Source organism: Camelina sativa, chromosome 12 (assembly GCF_000633955.1).
Source record: "Camelina sativa cultivar DH55 chromosome 12, Cs, whole genome shotgun sequence".
Taxonomy (NCBI): Eukaryota; Viridiplantae; Streptophyta; class Magnoliopsida; order Brassicales; family Brassicaceae; genus Camelina; species Camelina sativa.
The window spans coordinates 13,677,203-13,692,853 of record NC_025696.1 but is presented as its reverse complement, the minus strand read 5'-3'; the positions used below and the strand labels follow the sequence as shown (position 1 = coordinate 13,692,853).

Below are 15,651 nucleotides of genomic sequence, written 5' to 3'. Positions count from 1 at the left end.
CACATTTTTCTGGGAGTTTGTTTAATGGCTGTATCATCAATGAGCAGAATCTCTAAGCTTCCCATGTCTTCATGAATATCCGGAAAACTCTCTAGCTTTGAACAGCCAGAGAGAATCAGTTCTTTTAGAGACTTGAGTTTGCAAAGAGTGTCAGGAAGATGCATCAACCTGCAACATTTCTTTAGATTTAACACAGCAAGTTTCAGGAGACTCTCTATGGATTCAGGAACTCTTTTTACTGCTGTACCATCCAGATGTAAAGATTCTATGTTATCTGAAATAGTTGGGAATTTCTTGAGTTTTGAACAGCCACTAAGGACAAGAACCTTCAAAAATTTCAGATTAATACTCTTTGGAAGACGCTTGAGGTTTATGCAATCTCTGAGATTCAGCGAAACAAGACTGTCCATGTGCTGGATTGATGAACATTTGGCTAAACTTGTACAGCATTCAAGATTTAATCTCTCGAGTTTACGAGCTTCCAACAAGCCAGATAAATTCAGTAAATCTTTCGAGTAGCTGAGATCAACCCACCTTAACTCTCCTGTGTTCTGCAAGACAAATAATTTAATAATCACATACTTGATCCAGCATCACACTGTAGTATAATCTGATAAAATGAAAGAATTCACCGCTAACCTTCTCATCTTCCCATAGTTGCTTAATGCTGCTATAACGAAGACTAAGATCAATGAGTTTCTTCGGGTTGAAGTTCAATGGCAGATACTCCAAAGGGTACCCCTGCCAGTGGATATACACCAGCTCATCTGGAAAGCAATCAAGCCCACCCGGGAAACGAAATCTACAATGGTTTTCACACCACTTGGAACAATTGGAATTGTAGATTTTCAGGAATTTGAGACTCAACATTCTCGTGAAAATATCAGCACTTAGCTTCATGCTTTCTACATTAGACATATCCAAGAAGATCCCCCTAATTTCTGCAGTCCCCTGGAAAAGAAAAAGTTCAGAAAAACTACAGTAGAAGAATCACATTCGTAATAACAAAATGAAACATTTTGGCTCACCGTTTTATACTTCAAAACGCGACAAATATCTTCTTGGTCCCATAACCTACCACGCTTACCTGCCTCTTTGATGGATGATTCATAACCAATTTCCTTCCCCATCGTAAGCAGTAGGTCATGCATCTCCAGCCGGTTATCCGAGACAGTTACCAAGCACTTGTCAATAAGATCATTTATCACATTAGAAGCATCAATGTGGTAAGTGCTCAGAATCCTTGAAACAAAATCCAACTTTTCTGATCTAAAAAAGCAAGCAACATCCAGAAATATGCTCTGTTCTTCCGGACATAGTTCCTCATAACTCATTTTCAAGACTTCTTGAATCTTTCCATCTGGTCTTCTCTGCAGTCTCTCCAATTTCCTAATCCAATATAACTTATCTCGTTGACAAAGATCAGAACCTAACAATTTCAGAGCTAATGGATGCCCTTTAGAATAATCCACAAACTTGTTTGATAGATCCATGAACTCGGCTGTAGCGCAGAGATGACTAGAAAATGCATTCAAGCAGAAAAGCTCCAAAGACTCTCTTCCGCTTAATCTAGGAACTACATATGTTTCGTTCACAATCTTCTCTAAAAGTTTCTTGTCCCTTGTTGTTATAACAATCCGAGTTCCTTCTCTGTACAGCTCTTGTCCCTCTCCCCCAATAAGAAGTCTAATTTGATTCTCGTTAGCCACATTGTCAAGCACAATTAACAGCTTTTTGTTTCGAAGGCGGTCCTTTAAGGCTTCATGTGCTCCTTCAGGAGCTCCAACATCAAGATTGTCTTCATCTAATAACTTACGGAGGAGCTTCTGCTGCAAATGATCTACTCCACTTAGTTTTGACTCATTGTGAATATTTGCAAGGAAGCAGTAACCATCATAGTGGCCATAGTTTCGCTTGTAAACACAATCTGCAACAGTTGTCTTACCAATCCCAGCCATCCCAAGAACTCCAACAACTCGCACACAAGTCTTTTCTTCGAAACACATTATCTTTTCAAGTTCCATCACACGCGATTCAATCCCTGGAAGACCTTGAATTTCAGATGGAGACATCTTGTTTAGAACCTTGAACGTTTCCTTGGCAATTTTGTCTACAAACTCACACTCCGGGCTGCCAAATGCATCATTTTTTATCAGGATAAGTTTCAAAGTAAACGAAAAAAGGCAAATGATTGATCTCCATGAAATAATTGGCTTCATTAGAATATGAGAAGCAGTGAGACACAACACAAAGCACATAAATTTGGTATGAAGAACTCTCTTACGGTTCTACATTAATGAATACCAACAAAAATAGTACAATGCTATACAAATTTCATGAAACTAGAGACCAATTAGTTCTGGTTTTTTATTCCTTTAATGCAATGAAACATAATTTAGACATTTTTAAAATTTGCTGCGCTGCAACACAGTAAACAAGATAGTGATGATTTTACTCAAGAAGTGGCTTAACCAGTAAACCGTGGCTTAACCAATTACTAAATCGGAATTCAATTACATCTCAACCCAAAATCTATTTACACTGTAAACCGAGGCTCAACCAATTACTAAACCGGAATTTTATTAATATTCAACCCAACATCCTCTAAAACAATAAACCGATACTTAACCATATCTTAAACCGGAATTCTTTTAGAACTCAAAACCAAAGTCAAATCGTTTAGGTACCTTCTCTCCGGCAAAACGTAGCCGGCGATTTGAGAAGCAGCGGTCAGGGCATCCTTCCATGCCGGAACTCTGTGTTCAAATCCCTGGAAAACCTCTTCAGATCTCTTGAACGGAGCTCCGAAACTCCCCGTTTGATACCTCACGTCACATGTCGGAACTTTGTAGAAGACCGGTAAAACCACCTGATCGAAGGTCTTTTTACAGTCCATGATCTTCGCGAGTTCCTCTAAACACCAAGCAGAATTCGCGTAGTTCTCTGAGAAAACGACGATCGAGATCTTCGATTGCTCGATCCTTTCGAGAAGTTTGGAGAGATCGTTGCCTCGCCGAAGTTCCTCATCGATGAAAGCATCGATCCCTTTCCGGCGGAGAAAATCGCGGAGATAGCAAGTGAAGGAGTGGCGCGTGTCTGCGCCTCGGAAACTGAGAAACACGTCGTATTGCCGGCGGGATGGATCCGACGCGGAGGAAGATGAAGAAGCAGCCATGGAAATTAAATGAGTGGGTTAGGAGTTGAGGTTGTAAAATGAGTCGAAGATACGATTGAATGTGAACAGTGTGAGTCTTCTTAGTGGGTCAAAGTCTAATGCTTATTTTATTTGTTTTGTATTTATCCTTTCTTCGTCTTCTTTGTCGTTCCTACTGGTTTAGCGACTCATCTCTGTCTTTGAATAGGTTTATTACTACCTCAAGTCGACCATATCTCATCCCCAATGGCTATGCAATCCGGTGAGTTTGTTGAGGGTTTCTCCATTTTCCTCTTTTGCCTCGAAAGTATCAAACTTTGTGTATTTCGATGAGTAATGATTGTTTAAAACCTTTTGTTTTTTCTCAGAATATGAAATTACTACTCTGTATCAAGAAGCTCAGATCCGGTGGTTGAAACCTCCTGAGGTGCTGTTCATATTGCAGAATCATGAAAGATTGACGCTTACACATACGGCACCTCAAAGGCCTACAAGTAAGTTTGACTTTCTTTCTGACTTTACTGGTTTGGTTTTGATTTAATCAATTTTCTTAAACTCATGTCTCTCACAGGTGGGTCTTTGTTTCTTTTCAATAGAAAGGTTCTTAAATTCTTCCGTAAAGATGGCCATCAATGGCGGAGAAAAAAGGATGGTAGAGCTATTGCAGAAGCACACGAACGACTTAAGGTACCAGGGATACTCAACTATGATCTCATAGACTTCTCACATTGTTGCTCAAATGCTCTTGGATGTTAGTATCATACTCTTACATGTTATCATCATGACAAGGTTTTCTATCATGATTTTAGATAATTTGCTAGTTGTTATGACTATTCCAATCTCCAAATATCGTCTTTTGCAACTTTAGATTTGTTTTTTCTTAACGTTATTAATGACTATGCCAGTCTCCAAGATTTTGTGTGTTTGCAACTTAAGTTATGTTGTTCTTAAGGTTGTTAATAACTCTTGATCGACGTGTTTGTGAACAGGTGGGAAACGTTGATGCTTTGAATTGTTATTATGCGCATGGAGAGCACAGTCCCACTTTTCAGAGGCGTATCTACTGGATGTTAGATCCGTGAGTCATGTACTCATACTATGTGTATATACGTTACTCCTGTTTATTTCTCAAAAGTGAACATAAAGTTTATTGCTTCATTATATCAGGGAATACGAGCATATTGTCCTTGTTCATTACAGGGATGTAATCAACCTAAAAGAGGTGACTTCTCCGATAAGCCATAGTTGTTCTGGTTCAGGGATAACCGATGACGAAAAATTCGAAGCCGCAGATGTTGGCTGTAGGGACCCATTCGAAGAATTAAAAGCTTTCTTTGAATTTCTCAAAAACAGCAAACCTCCGCGTTCTTTATCTGACTGCACTGCCAATGACGCCGTTGAATTTCTCCGGCGCATGCCCTCTGACAAAGTTGAAGCCGTCGTTAGAAGCGTCAGCGGCGACACCTTCAAAAGAATATTAGGAAGCCACAACGAAAATCCTTTTGACAGCCAAATTGTAAGAACATTCTTGATGGAGCTTGCGGAAGAACAGACTAGTCAAAAAGAATTTTTCAAGAACATGCTCAGTCACCATACCAAGGAGGATCTCTTTGAGATGCGTTTGAAAACCAACGATGTTGATAACGTTGACTCTCTCATCATCACCGATGAGGACGCCAGGAATTACTTTCCCTTCACCAACTTCCAGGGAGGTACCGAGAGCCTCATTCGATTTGAGGACCAGGATGGCAAAGGATGGCTGTTTGGCTACTCATACCACAACATCGGGAGTCAGTGTGAATTTACCAGAGGTTGGAGCAGGTACGTTAAGGAAAATCAGCTTAGTGTTGGAGATTCTGTTTTCTTCCAACGACACCGTATGGATAGCAGCAAGTTCTTCATTGGCTGCAGAAGGCACAACGCTGGCGCTGCTCCCGCAAGTTCTTCTCAGAGTGCAGCTCTGAATCCAACATCACCGGCTACATCCAAAATGAAGCTAGAATTGAGAGAGAAACTCAAGGAAGTGGAAATTCCTTTTCAGCAAGGATTGCCTGAGCATAGCATTACAGGGTCTGACCCTATATTAGTAATTTCTTGTGGTAAAAACCAAGACTCTGAGGAGACATACTTCATCAGCTGCATCTATAATGAGTTATGTCGGCGTGGCTTCACCACTTGTAGCTATGATCTAGACAGGAGCACAATGACTGGGGATCCGGATACGCTATACAGATCACGTGTTTGTATTATGATTATCACGATGAACTATGCTCGTTCCAGAGAGTGCCTGGCTAAATTCACAGTGATCATGGGCCATTTAGAAGCAATCAACCTTGCGCTTCTGCCTGTGTTTTTTAATGTAATTCCTGGCTCTTTTGAGAATTCAGTACATGCATTCGAAGTTCATAAATGGAGGAAGGCCATGAATAAATTATTTGTCTACAATGGAAAGCAGTATATAAAGGGGTAATTGATTTCTCTCTTCTCCTATTACGCCATTTTACATGTCTATGGTTTTCCTCTGTGAACATTTGTCGGGAGTATATACTAGAGCACACATGCTTAATTAACAAGGAAATCCATTTAGTGATTTGTCTTAACATATTTGCCATTGGATAGAGCATTTATAAAGAAGGTTGTTTGGCTAATTAAATTTTGTCTGGTGTTCTTTTTTTCTTTTCTTGCGCAGGGATGAGTGTATGCTTGCCAAGATTATTGTAAGAGATGTCAGCTTGTTGATTGGTTTTGAAGCCGGCAGGAACCTAATTGGAATCAAGCTTCTATTAGGGAGTATCTTGCCATTAATACATTGTCATCAACCTTCAGCCCCACAGATTGTTGGACTTTGGGGTATGGCTGGTATAGGGAAAACGGCTATCACAAGAGAAATATATAGAACGCAAGCTCAGAGATATGACCTGAGTTACTTTCTGCCAGACTTGCATCTAATGTGTCAAACAAAAGGGTTGAGTCATCTGCGTGATGATTTCTTCTCAAAAATCTTTGGGGAAGAAAGAGTTTTTATAGACACATATGATACAAAAATAAGTTTCACAAGGAATAGGTTTCTTGATAAAAAGATTCTCATTGTTCTTGATGGTGTGAGTAATGTTAGAGATGCAGAAGTCGTGGTTGGAGGTTTTGGTTGGTTTTCTGGTGGACATACAATCATCTTAACATCTAGGAATAGACAAGTTCTTGTACAGTGTAAGGCCAACGAGCTTTACGAAATTCCGAAGCTATCCGAGTATGAATCATATTGCCTTTGCTGCCAGTTTGCCACTGAACAAAAATGGAAGGCAAGGAGGTCATTGATCTCGGAGGTGTTGAACTATGCTAGTGGCATTCCATTGGCTCTGCGAGTCTTATGTTCGGCTTTACAAAAGCAATGTATTAATGATGAGAAGCAACATCTTAGAAGATTGCGTCAACATCCTCCAATCGAGATTCAGGATGCATTTCGAAATAGTTTTAATGAACTACATGACAACGAGAAGGATATATTTTTGGACCTGGCATGTTTTTTCAGAGGGGAGAATAAAGATTATGTGGTGAAAATCCTTGATGGTTGTGGTTTTTTCACAGATTTAGGAGTCCATGCTTTGATTGATGAGTCTCTCATTAGCCTTGTAGACAATAAGTTAGAAATGCCTAATTTTTTTCAAGACATGGGTCGATTTGTTGTTTGCCAAGAATACGAAGCGGCAGGCAAGCGTACCAGATTGTGGGATTCTAATGACATTGCTGATGTGCTGACAAACAAAACAGTAAGTCTTACAAAATTTATAATTGTTATTCTCACTGTAACTATAGATTGCTGCCTATGTTCATTTCTTCAGTAAAATGTTTCTCATCTTATTTTCCCTTTTTCTTCAGGGAACAGAAGCAATAGAAGGCATATTTCTGGATATGTCTGGCTTGTCATTTGAGTTGAGTCCTGCTGTATTTGAGAGGATGCATAGACTTAGATTGCTCAAGATCCACTGTCCAACTTCTGAAAACGATTGCAAAGTTTGTTTACGTGAAGGCCTTTACTCTTTGTCTGATGAGCTACGGCTACTACACTGGGAAAGATATCCTCTAGGATCTTTACCTCGGAACTTCAATCCTAAAAATCTAGTAGAATTGAACATGCCATATAGCAACATGACAAAGCTATGGAAAGGAACAAAGGTATGTCTTTACATTATTATTGCGTTGCATACATGAAGTAATAACCAGTACCTGAATACTCATTTTGGTTGTTCGTGTTTGTAAACAGAATCTTGAGAAGCTAAATCGGATTATTTTGAGTCACTCCCGACAGTTGAATAAATTCCCAAGGCTTTCAAAGGCGAAGAACCTTGAGCATATTGATCTTGAAGGATGTACGAGTCTGGTTAAAGTCAACTCATCTATTCTTCATCATCACAAGCTTACTTTCTTGAGTCTGAAAGATTGTTCTCATTTGCGGATTATGCCTGCCACGGTTCATCTGGAATCTCTTGAAGTTCTTAATCTATCTGGCTGCTCAGATCTTGAGGACCTTCATGATTTCTCACCAAACCTGAAAGAGCTATATCTAGCTGGTACTGCTATTAGAGAAATGCCACCATCAATCGACGAGCTCACTAGACTTGTTACATTAGATCTGGAGAATTGTAAAAGACTTCAGCACCTGCCACCGGGTATAAGTAATTTGAAAGTCATTGTGACACTTAAGCTGTCTGGCTGTTCAAATCTAAGAAATCTTCCAATTCCTGACACATTCTTTCTACGAGATTCACAACGTCTTCAAAGAAAGATAACCACTGAAGAATATGTGCCGTTAAAACTTCACTCTGCTATGCAAGAATCAAGGTTAGATGGCTCTAAAACTCTTATGAACCTTAAAAAATTTGCAACTAAGATCAGATATTTAACAGTACTTGTTTCAACAGAGATGTTGTAGAAGAAATTTTATCGGCATTTGAATATCTATCAAGCAAGGGAATACCACAAGAAAGCTGGCCATGGGTCACTATCACTCCGTTACCCTCATCAATTCTACACTCATTGGCGTCAAGATTAAATGCCTTAGTAACTTTGTTTCTGTGTAAGTCGTACCTGGTGGATATAACTGACGAGTTATGCCGGCTTACTTCATTGAAGGCACTGGATCTTGGTGGAAACTCGTTTAGCCAAATTCCTGAAAGCATTAAGGAGCTTCGTAAACTACACAACCTCAGATTACGCCATTGTAAAAACCTCACATCATTACCAGAGCTTCCCAGTAGTCTAAAATTTTTGAATGCACATGGTTGTGTGGCTCTTAAGTCTATAAGCTTAGAGCAGTTTCCAAGGCACTACACATTCAGTAATTGCTTTGCGCTGTCCCCAGAAGTTTTCAGAAAGTATATGAAAAGAGCTCTAGATAGTGTTGAAGTCATGGCCAAGGGGCATCAACAGGTATTTTCCCTCTCTCTCTCTCTCTCATGCACTTTTCACATATTTGATACTTCTTTTTTCTTTTTTTTTTGCTTCACTGGAACAGGAACACAACAACCCGCTTGCATTCAGCATCTGTATACCTGCCTATGCGGGTCACGAGTTCTCATTTAATTTTAGAGCTGGTTCATCTGTGATGATAGAGCTAACCCCTGGCATGCTTAGGTCTCTCTCAGGCTTTACTTTATCTGTAGTAGTTGAATTTCGGGATAATTATCGCAATGTTGCTGGTTTTGGCATCAAGTGCATATGCAGGAAAGCCAGAAGAGACCTTTCACCTAGATTAGAGAGAATTTTCCATTGCTGGGCTCCAAAGGAAGCTCCCACTGTTCGGAAGGATCATATGTTTGTTTTTGGCAATGCGAAAATGCATCCTGCTGATGGAATTGACCATGATTTCCTGGCCGGTTGGCTTACCTTCGAATTCCATCCTGTCAATTGGAAGAACAAACTTCTAGATGATAGCTGCACGGTGAAAAGATGCGCAGTGTATTTAATTACCACGACAACATGTGATAAGACCCATGGCGCAAAGCGTCCCTCTTCAATGAATTTAGAGGAGATTTCAAGCGTGGAGCATCTGGCACCACCATATAAGAGATGTCGTTTGAAGAGAGTTATTGAATCTGTTATCCTAAACTTGAGAAAAAGGAAAAGGGAAAATAGTGTCTCTGATAAGAAGAACATATCCCATACTAGGCCTTCAATCAATCCCAAACAAGTCTAAAGGTGAGGGTGCCCATGTGACTTTGTAAGGCACCAGTTGATCCCACCTCTAACCATTAACCAGTTTGGGGGGAGGGATTTACCAGTCTCTAGACTACAAACCTTGCAGAGGTAAACATCTGAAACGTTCATTGGCAAGTACATGATAGTAGGCTTCTGATGTCACTTTTAATTCAATCAAACTGATTTGATGTTGATTTGTTTGTATTATTTGGTAACATGTTAGTATTTGTAGTTTTTTGTTATATAATGCTTCTGGCTCTTCAATAACTGATGTTCTCTTCTTCTTTTGCCTTTTTTTTTGGGTTCTTACTGAGAAAGCATTCAGTTATCTTGAGTTGACAGATTTGATATATTTCAAATGACATTTCTTAGTGGTTAAAAGACGTCTCTCCTCTTCTAAACCAAATAGCTTCAATTTGCAGGTTCAGCTTGATGCCTCTTACAGGTCTTTTTTGTGGATTGCCTCGAGGAAATATTTTCCCAGAAAGACCCGGGCAACCTGAATACGCATATTACATGAGCACGGGAGAGCGTAAATGTGATAGTGTTTGTGAAGAAATTTAATCATCTGTGACTGAGAAACCCCTGTCCCTGAGATTTACTAAACCCCCATAGGTTTCCCACGATGGCCGGTAAGCCACTTCAGAAAGCTATCCACCAATGCATCTTGTTCAAGTTAATGACAAAAACGCATCCGTACTAGCTTGAAACTGGTCCAATGAAGTTAAAACTTGATGTCTGTTCTTATCTCAGCTTCTGTGTGGGTGCGTGATCCTTTACTTACTGGATTCGTTTCATCTCTTATGATAGGAATAACGTGTGCGCAAATTATATATTGGCAGAAGAAACAGCGTCATGAGTCCTGTCCGTTTTAACATCCTATGTGGGTGTTAACGTACTAGAAGAACGCATGTTCCATTCCTTCCAAGAGTCCGCACATGGATATGCTGAGATTTGATTCATTTGGATCTGCATTCTTGAGTCTACCGTCGGATAAGCTTCTAGAAACATCAACTGAGAAAGCCAAATGACTGTGTCTGAGGCAAGACAAGCAACCGCTGGTAAAGGCGTCATTGATACAGACCAGGAAGAAAGTCGTGTAAGATCCATATAAGTCGTTGGTTGATGATTGGTAATGCGGGAATCAATATAAGTCGTGTTTAATTATCTCAACTCGCAAGCATCATTTGTATTATAAAGGTGAAAGTTAGTCGTACATGAGCAGAGATGAAACTATAGTCAGAAGTGAGGTACTAATTAATACGTCAAAGTTCAAAGTAGCCGTATGTATGAGAAAGAGGGATAAAAGATATTACTTTTGGTCATATATCATTACTCTTTTAAGGATGAACAACCTATGTCTGATACCACTCATCGACTCATCGTGCCAAATAAGCTCTCTACAATTAGTTAATTACAGAGATTTGGCTTTGTTGGCTCCATGCAACTAAGAACAGAAGTTACAGAACACTCATGATCAGAAAAAGTGATTTCTTCCTTTGTTCTTTTCTTGTTCAGTAGCTCTTCTTCTTGTACACAGAAACGGCCTCTCTTGGCCAAAACATCTTCATCGTTGGTGGTTTCATTGAGATCTGTTTCTTTTCCAGACACCGCTTTCTCGAGGTTTTTCTCTTTTAACCCCTGCAATCTATAATCACTCTCGTCGAGTGTATAAAAAAAGTCCATACCACATTTCACCACCTCACAGCAATCTAGCATTTTTTTGGTTTTGCCATCAGTAACAAAGAATTTGAATGAAGCGGTGGTGTTACAACATCTATTGAGATCATGGATATTCTTGGCGTGGAAACAGTTGTTATAACTGATGAACACATGATCAGAGCTAAGTCGTCTTGGTTCTTCGTGGCTTGATAATCCAGATGACTCAGTCCATCCTCCAAGATTGCAAGTAAAGCTGATGGAATGACCGTCTTTGTTTCTAAACTTGCACTTGCATATTACCGAGAACCGGCTGGTTTTATCTTCATAGTCCTTGAAAGAGACAACAGTGCAGAGAGAAAGTCCGATGAATTTATCGTCGCACCAGTGTGGAGGCAGGTTGATTTCCATTGAAGATCCCATTCTCTGATGGCGGAACCATAATGGCAAATCATTTCCTGGAAAGCTTACTGCAGCTAAAAGTTCCAAAACTAGTTCCTGAAATGATAAAACGAAAAACCCATTTAAGAAAGACATGTTATAGGAAATGACACTGGTGTGTAATATAAGAGCAAACAAATATTGGACCTTATGATGATTACGTTGAAGAGATCCATTCACCAGTATTTGACTCTTGAGTTGAGTATGAGCCACAATATTTTCTTGTGCATCTCGGTTTAGCTTGAAGCAATCTGTGAATACAAAAGTAGAATGGGTCTTTTCAGCTATCACAAGAAGCGTCATAGGTTTAGCTACTGTTTCAAGTGAGATACAGCCATGAGCATCCAAGTACTGCAGATTTGATGGAAGCACTGGCAGTGAGATGAGCTTTTGACAATGCTTCAAGTAAAGAGACTTGAGATGATGAAGTTTCTTAATGCTTCCTGGTAGATTCTCGATATTGTTTTTGCTCAAGCATAGAGACTGCAGCGAGGATAAGCAGCTAAAGTTGTCCGGCAACTTGTACAGATTACAATCTGTGAGATACATGTCTGATAACTGAGAGCAGCCTGAGAAAGGCAGCAATTCCAAACCCCTGAAATCTTGGACTTTAGATCCATCAAACGAAAACATCTTGAGATTACTCATACACATTTTTCTGGGAGTTTGTTTAATGGCTGTATCATCAATGAGCAGAATCTCTAAGCTTCCCATGTCTTCATGAATATCCGGAAAACTCTCTAGCTTTGAACAGCCAGAGAGAATCAGTTCTTTTAGAGACTTGAGTTTGCAAAGAGTGTCAGGAAGATGCATCAACCTGCAACATTTCTTTAGATTTAACACAGCAAGTTTCAGGAGACTCTCTATGGATTCAGGAACTCTTTTTACTGCTGTGCCATCCAGATGTAAAGATTCTATGTTATCTGAAATAGTTGGGAATTTCTTGAGTTTTGAACAGCCACTAAGGACAAGAACCTTCAAAAATTTCAGATTTATACTCTTTGGAAGACGCTTGAGGTTTATGCAATCTCTGAGATTCAGTGAAACAAGACTGTCCATGTGCTGGATTGATGAACATTTGGTTAAACTTGTACAGCATTCAAGATTTAATCTCTCGAGTTTACGAGCTTCCAACAAGCCAGATAGATTCAGTAAGTCTTTCGAGTAGCTGAGATCAACCCACCTTAACTCTCCTGTGTTCTGCAAGATAAATAATTTAATAATCACATACTTGATCACAGCATCACACTATAGTATAATGGGAGAATTTACCGCTAACCTTCTCATCTTCCCATAGTTGCTTAATGCTGCTATAACGAAGACTAAGATCAATGAGTTTCTTCGGGTTAAAGTTCTCTGGCAGATACTCCAGAGGGTACCCCTGCCAGTGGAGATACACCAACTCATCTGGAAAGCAATCAAGCCCACTCGGAAAACGAAATCTACAATGGTTTTCACACCACTTGGAGCAATGAGAATTGTAGATTTTCAGGAATTTGAGACTCAACATTCTCGTGAAAATATTAGCACTTAGCTTCATGCTTTCTACGTTAGACATATCCAAGAAGATGCCCCTAATTTCTGCAGTCCCCTGGAAAACAGAAAGTTAAGAAAAACTACAGTAGAAGAATCACATTCTTAAGAACAAAATACAACATCATGGCTCACCGTTTTATACTTTAAAACGCGACAAATATCTTCCTTCTCCCATAACCGACCGCGGTTACCTGCCTCTTTGATGTATGATTCGTAGCCAATTTCCCTCCCCATCGTCAGCAGTAAGTCATGCATCTCAAGCCGCTTATTTGAAACGGTTATCAAGCACTTGTCAACAAGGTCATTTATCACATTAGAAGCATCAATATGGTAAGTGCTCAGAATCATCGAAACAAAATCCAACTTTTCTGATCTAAAGAAGCAAGCAACATCTAGAAATATGCTCTGTTCTTCCGGACATAGTTCTTCATAACTCATTTTCAAGACTTCTTGAATCTTTCCATCTGGTCTTCTCTGCAGTCTCTCCAATTTCCTAATCCAATATAAATTATCTCTCTGGCATAGGTCAGAACCTAACAATTTCAGAGCTAATGGATGCCCTTTAGAATAATCCACAAACTTGTTTGATAGATCCATGAGCTCGGCTGTAGCGCAGAGATTACTAGAAAATGCACTCAAGCAGAAGAGCTCCAAAGCTTCTCTTCCGCTCAATCTAGGAACCACATATGTTTCATTCACAACATTCTCTAGCAGTTTCTTGTCCCTTGTTGTTATAACAATCCGAGTTCCTTCTCGGTACAGCTCCTTTCCCCCTTTCCCAATAAGAAGTCTGATTTGGTTTTCGTTAGTCACATCGTCGAGCACAATAAAATTTTTCTTATTCCTAAGACGATCCTTCAAGGCTTCGTGTGCTCCTTCAGGAGCTCCAACATCAAGATTGTCTTCATCTAATAGCTTACGGAGGAGTTTCTGCTGCAAATGGTCTACTCCATGTAGTTTTGACTCATTGTGAATATTTGCAAGAAAGCAGTAACCATCAAAGTGACCGTAGTTTCGCTTATACACACAATCTGCAACAGTTGTCTTACCAATCCCAGCCATCCCAAGAACTCCAACAACTCGCACACAAGTCTTTTCTTCAAAACACATCATGTTTTCCAGTTCCATCACACGCGATTCAATCCCCGGAAGACCTTGAATTTCAGATGGAGACAACTTGTTTAGAATCTTGAACGTTTCTTTGGCAATTTTGTCAACGAACTCACACTCCGGGCTGCCAAATGTATCATCAATAATAAGGAAATAATTGTAACAAATAAACAGAAAAAAAGAGAAAGAAAATAAGGACTACTAATTGACCTTCATGAAAGTAGTCTCCTTGCATTAGACGCATAGTTAAGATAGTGAACACTGATCTAACAAAGTGGTTATATCTAGGTCGTATCAGTACGTATAAAACAGTAAACCGAGGCTTAACCAATAAAATTGAATCTCAAACCCATCTAACCAAATCATAGACTGGGAACTCAATGAAAACTCAACCCAACATCTAGTCTTTTAAAACAGTAAACCGAGACTAACCAAAATCGTAAACCAGAGTTCAATCAAAACTCAGAAAGTCAAAATCGAGATTATTAGGGGACTAGGGGGTACCTTTTCTCCGGCAGTACATAGCCGGCGATTTCAGAAGCAGCTCTTAGGGTTTCTCTCCATGCCGGAACCCTGTGTTCAAATCCCGGGAAATTCTCATCGGATCTCTCGAACGGAGCTCCGAATCTTCCCTTTTGATACTTCACGTCAGATGTCGGAACTTTGTAGAAGATCGGTAAAACCACCTGATCGAAGGTATTTTTACACTCGATGATCTTAGCGAGTTCCTCTAAGCACCAAACGGAATTCGCGTAGTTCTCTGAGAAAACGACGATCGAGATCTTCGATTGCTCTATCCTCTCGAGAAGTTTTGAGAGAACGCTGCCTCGCCGGAGTTTCTCATCGATGAAAGCATCGATCCCTTTCCGGCGTAGAAAATCTCGGAGATAGCTAGTGAAGGAATGACGCGTGTCTTCACCTCTGAAACTGAGAAACACGTCGTATTTCCGGCGGGATGGATCCGATTTGGAGGACGATGCAGCATCCATTGCAAAAGAAACTTCAAGGTTAGGAAATGAGGATTGAGAACAAATTTGGGGTTAAAACCAATAAAAAAAAAATTCATTGACTTGCTCCGCAGAGTAGGTGTTTGTTTTTAAAAAAATGATATCGGGAGGTTGAGGATGAGTAGTGGAGTTGACTTACTTATGAAGATCTGAGAAACCAAAATTTTGTAAAGAAACCACACATCGATCCTCGAAATCAATGGAAGAAGATTCGAAATCAATGGAAGACGGCTGGGAAGCTTTGAGTGAGTTCCTCCGCAGTGAATCTGGCGGGAAGAAGAAGAAGGAGAGCGTTGAAGCTTCTCTTGGAAACTCAGTCACACCCTCCGAGGAAGTTGATACTCCTCTCCAGCTAAAGTTTCCCGGGCATAGCATTACAGGGTTTGAACCTGTCTTACTCGTTTCTTGTGGTGGTGACAACGACCAAGACTCCGAGGAGAGATACTTTATCAGCTATATCTTTAATGAGTTGTGTCTCCGTGGCTTTGCTCCTTTGAGATATGATATAACCAGGAGCATAGTGAATGGGTGTCCTGAGATGCTATACAG

At 40.0% G+C, this 15,651-nt stretch overlaps 3 protein-coding genes across 6 annotated transcripts; 1 reads left to right on the top strand and 2 right to left on the bottom strand.

Moving 5' to 3' along the window:
- On the bottom strand, positions 3–3,200 carry LOC104733487 (disease resistance-like protein CSA1; the record flags this gene model as incomplete). The annotated part of the gene is made up of 4 exons (XM_010453064.1): positions 2,688–3,200; positions 1,029–2,130; positions 640–951; positions 3–551 (listed from the first exon to the last, which is right to left on the bottom strand). Coding segments are annotated over exons 1-4 (2,451 nt in total), but the record flags the coding sequence as incomplete, so codon positions are not given.
- Positions 3,157–10,676, top strand: LOC104731618 (disease resistance protein RRS1-like). Of its 4 annotated transcripts, none has more exons than XM_010451045.2 (13): positions 3,157–3,245; positions 3,363–3,416; positions 3,523–3,648; positions 3,751–3,841; positions 4,144–4,232; positions 4,322–5,620; positions 5,844–6,921; positions 7,031–7,327; positions 7,416–7,993; positions 8,074–8,581; positions 8,667–9,457; positions 9,772–9,981; positions 10,160–10,676. In XM_010451045.2, the coding sequence occupies exons 5-11, from the start codon at positions 4,222–4,224 to the stop codon at positions 9,345–9,347; spliced, it is 4,452 nt and encodes a 1,483-aa protein (XP_010449347.1). In that variant the 5' UTR covers positions 3,157–3,245; positions 3,363–3,416; positions 3,523–3,648; positions 3,751–3,841; positions 4,144–4,221; the 3' UTR covers positions 9,348–9,457; positions 9,772–9,981; positions 10,160–10,676. The 4 variants fall into 4 exon arrangements, with proteins under 4 accessions (XP_010449347.1, XP_010449344.1, XP_010449346.1 ...); XM_010451042.2 differs by having other exon boundaries at positions 3,726–3,841; XM_010451044.1 differs by lacking the exon at positions 3,157–3,245 and having other exon boundaries at positions 3,286–3,416; positions 3,726–3,841; positions 4,355–5,620.
- Positions 10,653–15,237, bottom strand: LOC104731619 (disease resistance-like protein CSA1). The gene is made up of 5 exons (XM_010451047.1): positions 14,600–15,237; positions 13,118–14,219; positions 12,729–13,040; positions 11,597–12,649; positions 10,653–11,506 (listed from the first exon to the last, which is right to left on the bottom strand). Exons 1-5 carry the CDS (start codon positions 15,082–15,084, stop codon positions 10,760–10,762), a joined length of 3,699 nt encoding a protein of 1,232 aa, XP_010449349.1. The 5' UTR covers positions 15,085–15,237; the 3' UTR covers positions 10,653–10,759.